Raw genomic sequence first — 5,751 nt, 5'->3', positions numbered from 1 at the left:
GGACTTCTGTCTCGGCATGTGATCTGGAGCAGGCTGGGACTTCTGCTCCGGCTACCGTTCCCGTGCGGTCTGGAGCTTCTGTCTCGGTTTGCCCTCCGGAGCAAGCTGAGACTTCTATAATGGCTTGCGCTCCAGTGCAGGCCAATAATTCTGCCCAAGGTTGTGCTCTAGCTCAGCCTAAGACTTCAGTTTTATCTAACAAACCTACCTTGGATGGCACAGTGGTCCAGGGTGAGAAGTCATCTGTCTCAGCTGGGAATACTGAAGTCATACCAAAATCTGTGGTAAAAGTTCCTAAAGAACAAAGAACATTAAGTAACTCAAGGCGGAACATAAAGGTGCCAATTAAGAACAAGAAGGCACCAGAAAAAGATCAAAATGTAAAAAATCCTGGTCCAAGGAAGACTAAAGAGTCTTCCAAATAAAATAAGATAAACTCTCTGCCATTTTGCAGTGGAATTGTCAAGGGTATAGAGCTAAATATGAAGAGCTTAAACATCTAATATATTCTCATTCACCAATATGCATAGCCTTACAAGAGACCATGTTTGGAGAAAACCAAATATTTAGTCCTAGAGAGTACTTTATGCATCACTCTCCTATCAACCCTTTACAAGGAAGCCATGGTGGAAGCGCTCTTCTTGTCAGAAATGATATTCCTCATAAAATATTACCCTTGAATACTCCTTTGGAAGCAGTAGCAATTCAGATTAATATAACTAGAGTATATAACATTTGCTCTCTCTATCTCTCGCCTAATAGAGAATTTTCTAGTAGTGACTTTACTAGTTTATGCAATCAGCTCCCCCAACCGTTTTTAATTTTGGGAGATATGAATAGTAGGCACCAGTCTTGGGGTGATGTGACATCAAATGCAAAAGGGGAACAGCTTCAGCAAATCATTGAGAATATAGATCTTACTGTTCTTAATACCAATAAACCTACTCATTTTCATATCCAAACAGGGACCTTTTCTTGCATTGACCTATCCCTTGCAAGTCCTAATGCTTTCATGGATTTTGAGTGGGATGTGCTTGATGATCTCTTTGGAAGTGATCATTTCCCAATCATCATTTCAAATGGGAATCCAGTGCCTGTTGCTAGAGCTCCCCGTTGGTGTACTGATAGGGCAGATTGGCCTCTTTTTAAAGAACTAAGCAATATAGAGGCAGATGTAAATGACTTGCCAACAGTTAGTGAAGCTATTTCTTATTTGAATAGTATTTTAATAAATGCAGCAAATCATTCAATTCCCAAGACCAGTGGAAAATTTCGTCGGAAGCCTGTTCCCTGGTGGAATATACAGTGTACTATAAGACATAAAGCAATGAGGGCTGCTTTCACCAGATATCGTAGGCATAGGTGCACCGTTTACCTTATATGCTTCAAGAAAGCCCGAGCCCAATTTAGATGGCATATAAAGAAAGCTCGCAGAGAATGTTGGATACTGTTTCTCTCTAGTATCACATGGAAAACTCCAATGACGTTGGTTTGGGCCAAGATCAAGAAGATAGCTGGGAAATTCAAACCTTCCCCTCCTCCTGTTTTGAAAATTAACGGATTATTTGTATCAGATCCAAAAACTGTAAGTGAAGCTTTTGCAAGGCATTTTGCCAAAGTATCTAGCAAAAACCCTGACTCACCGTATTATCAATTACGCTCAAATGAGGAAGCTCGTTGTTTTGATTTCACTGCTAATGTAAGTGAATCATACAATATACCCTTTTCCATGAAAGAATTCTTATCAGCCTTATCTAAAAGTAAAAACTCTTCTCCTGGACTTGACGAAATTATATATGATATGATAAAGAACTCATCATATAATACTAAAGTTTTTATCTTGGATGTTTTAAATAGAATTTTTAAGGATAGCGATTTTCCTGATGTTTGGGAAATAGCTTTAATTTTACCCTTCCTCAAGCCTGGTAAAGATTCCTCCATCCCTTCGAGTTATCGACCGATTGCATTGACATCTTGTCTCTGTAAATTAATGGAGAAGATGGCCAATGCCAGGTTGGTTTGGTTTCTAGAACAGAGAGGGGTGATCTCTTCTGCTCAGTGTGGATTCCGTAGAATGCACTCTTGTACTGATGTACTGATTCGACTGGAAGATTCGATCTGCAATGCTTTTTTATCCAAGCAGCATCATATCACTGTCTTTTTTGATCTTGAAAAGGCATATGATACTGCTTGGAGGTATGGGATTTTAAAAGTTCTTCACAACATTGGGTTGAGAGGTGAATTGCCACTTTTTATCAAAGCTTTTTTAAAAAATAGTCTTTTTAAAGTTAGAGTAGGTAATACTCTATCCAAATTAACGGTACAAGAAGAAGGAGTTCCTCAGGGTAGTGTGTTAAGCGTAACCCTGTTTGCCCTTAGTATCAATGGTATTGCTTCCGTTATTCCGCCTGAAGTAATGTTTACGCTTTTTGTTGACGATTTGTCCTTGTCATTTGCAGCATCTAGAATGTCTGTAGCAGAGCGGAAACTACAGTTGACAATTGATAAAGTAGCTAGATGGGCCTCTGAGCATGGATTTCGTTTTTCACCATCAAAAACAGTAGTGATGCATTTCTGCCGCATTAGAGGTCACCATCCTGACCCAGATTTATACCTATATGGTCAGAGAATTTCATGCGTGGATGAGGCAAAATTTTTGGGTATGCTTTTTGATCCAAAACTGTCTTGGGAGCCGCATATTAAAAACCTTAAGATAAAATGCATGAAAGTTTTGGATGTTCTCAAAGTTATTTCCTGTACCAAATGGGGGGCTGATCGTAAGCACCTACTTCAGTTGCATAAGGCACTGGTTTTACCCAAACTTTTATATGGATCTGAAATATACTCGTCAGCAAGAAGCACAAAGCTAGAGAAACTGAATGCTGTTCATCATGCTGGGGTGAGGATTGCTACAGGAGCATTCAAGTCCTCACCAATTCCAAGTCTCCTTGTTGATGCTGGGGAATTACCCCTAGTTTTAATGAGGCAGTCCCAGATGATTAAGTACTGGACTAGAGTTCAAAGACTTCCTAACTCCTTAAGTTTTAAAATTATTTTTAATGGCAATTTTAATAATTTTAATAATAAATCTTCATGTCCACTTCCCTTTGGACTTAGAGTAAGACATGTTTTAGAAGAATTAGGTTTACCCCAATTTCAAGTTCTTCCAGTAAAGCATTCAGCATTTCCTCCTTGGAGGCTACCACATGTAGATCACTGCAGCTGCTTAGAAGTATCTAAGACTGGAATACCAGAGCCTGTGATCAAACAGATATTTCTCACCCACTTTGAAGATCACAGAAATTCAGTTTGTATATATACAGATGGCTCCAAATCCAATGCTGGTGTTGGATTTGGAGTTGTTTTTCCCAGTTTTAATTGCAGTGGAGCATTGCCTAGCTCTGCTTCAATTTTTACAGCTGAGCTGCATGGAATTCTAATGGCTTTAAAAAGAATAGTAAACCATGCTGGTTTTAGTTTCACAATTTTTAGCGATTCTAAGAGTGTTTTGGAAGCCTTAAGTTCTTATAATCCTACCCATCCATTAGTTTCAGAAATTTTAGAATGGATGTTTTTACTAAGTCGTAAAAGAAAATTAATTAGGTTCTGTTGGGTTCCGTCCCATGTCGGTATAATAGGCAACGAGGAGGCTGACAGGTTAGCCAAAGAAGGATCATTAAAACATCCTATTAACAAGGCCCTTCCAGATACCGACTATCAGCCTGAAATTAAGAATGCAATAAAATCTTCCTGGCAATTCTCATGGTCTTTGATCGAATCTAATAAGATGAGAGAAATCACAGACTCTGTTAATCCATGGATATATTTATCCAGCTGTCGTAGAAGAGAAGTGTCAGTGTGTCGCCTCCGAATTGGACACACGAACTTCTCTCATGGCTTTTTAATGAGTGGTAACTACCAGCCTTTTTGCAGCGATTGTTTGGTGCCACTAACGGTTAGACATTTGCTGGTCGAATGTCCTAGCTTGGTGGAACAGAGAGAGAGACATTTTAACAGGGACAGGGCTGGGAGTTTTAATTTGAGTTTCATTTTGGGAAAAGACTTGGACGAAGACTCTCTTTTCAATTTCATTGAAGATGTTGGTTTCTCTAACTTGATCTGATTTTAATATATAGGACATATTTTATTTTATCCAGTAGTTAATATATATTGAGTCTACTTTCGGTGTCAATAACCTAGTAGTTACGACACCAGATTGAACGCTTATAATCAATCAATCAATCAATTAAACTTTGTGTCATTAAGAATAGTGTCTATCTTTTCTAAATACTCAGCTTCGATATGTCTCTTGTCAATTAAATTGCTGTTATAATTTCCTCTAAATTGATTAGCTTCGGCAATAACTACTTGTTTGAAAGGGGGCTCAACAGTTACTTCACCTTTTTTACATAATTTCTCTACATCGCCTATAAGTATTTCGCATTCTGTTCTTTTTTGAAACTTTTTAAGTTTCGACAGAATATGGCAGTTAAGCCCTAAATTGGAAACTTCCTCTTGGTCTGAAAGTGATAATCTTGTTGGTTTAATTTATGTAACCCTTAGGTGGGCGTGAGTGTTTAATATAGCCGCCGTTCAGATTTATTTATTTCTTTTGATTGGCTCTAGTGATTGAATTTTTGTGTTGATTGATAATACCTGAGAATAGGGTGTCAATATTCTCTTTTAAGGTTGTATCTATTTCTATATTTTTCCATTTTTCATCCTGGGCCTGGGTCTCGGCTTGCCTCGCTTCGGCCTGAGCCTAAGAATCGGCTCGCTTCGCCTCGCCTCGGCCTGGACCTGAGCCTCGCCTCCCCTGGATCTGAGCCTGGACCTGCGCCTGGACCTGCGCCTAAGCCTAACCTGGGCCTGCCCTCGGCTGGCCTCGCCTCGGCCTGGGCCTGGGTGTGAGCCTCGGCCTCGACTCGCCTCGACTTGGCTTGGGTCTGGGCCTGGGCCTCGTCTCAGTCTAGGCCTGAAACTCGTCTCGCCTCACTTAGGCCTGGCCATGAGCTTGGCTCGCCTGACCTGGGCCTGGGAGCCGGCTCCCCTGGACTCGCCCTGGGCCTGGGCCTCGGCTCGCCTCGCCTTGATTTGCCTCGGACTCTGCTCGCCTCGCCTCAGACAGGGCTTGGGCCATTGGCTTGGGCCTGGACCTAGGCCTGTGCCTGGACTTGGGCTTGCCTCGGTCTCGGCCTCGTCCTGGGCCAGGGGCCGGACTTGAGCTCGTCTCGGCCTCGCCTCGCCCTAGGCCTGGGCCTGGTATCACCCCACTGTTGTGCTAAAATATCTATTCTCAGTTCCCAAACTTCTCAAAATATCACCTATAATTGGTAATGGTAACCTGTCACGGATGGTGTGCTTATTCGATTCCCTATAATCAATAACTGGGCGCATAGTACCATCTGACTTTGGCACCAGTATCAAAGGAAAGTTCCATTCACTTTTATTATGTTCAATAATATCCTGTGATAACATTTCAGTGATCAGTTTATCTACTATTGCTAATTTAGAGTGAGGAACTCTGTAGGCGGGTATGTAGATAGGTTGTGTTCCTGGTTTTAATTTAATATGATGTTTTAAAACAGTTGTTTAGCCTAAGGCGTTCCCCGGCAAAGCAATTGCTTTATTGTGCTTCACAAGCAAAAGAAGTAAACTTTCATCTAACTCAGGGCAATTAGTTGATTCTAATAGATCTTTGTATTTATTTCTTAAAACTATTCCTTCTTGAACTGAAGAGATTGATGAAAT

The 5,751-nt window shown here is 40.8% G+C and overlaps 1 protein-coding gene across 1 annotated transcript; it reads left to right on the top strand.

Annotated features, from left to right (window-relative positions):
* The first annotated feature begins 832 nt into the window (after positions 1–832).
* Positions 833–4,500, top strand: LOC143030449 (uncharacterized). Its single transcript, XM_076193598.1, has 5 exons — positions 833–1,699; positions 2,000–2,196; positions 2,380–3,003; positions 3,835–3,955; positions 4,471–4,500. Exons 1-5 carry the CDS (start codon positions 833–835, stop codon positions 4,498–4,500), a joined length of 1,839 nt encoding a protein of 612 aa, XP_076049713.1.
* The last annotated feature ends 1,251 nt before the right edge of the window (positions 4,501–5,751 follow it).

The sequence above is a fragment of the Oratosquilla oratoria genome, chromosome 12 (assembly GCF_046742065.1).
Source record: "Oratosquilla oratoria isolate Oo_2021 chromosome 12, ASM4674206v1, whole genome shotgun sequence".
Taxonomy (NCBI): Eukaryota; Metazoa; Arthropoda; class Malacostraca; order Stomatopoda; family Squillidae; genus Oratosquilla; species Oratosquilla oratoria.
Note: the sequence above shows the minus strand (reverse complement) of the source record. Positions and strands in the feature narration are given on the sequence as shown.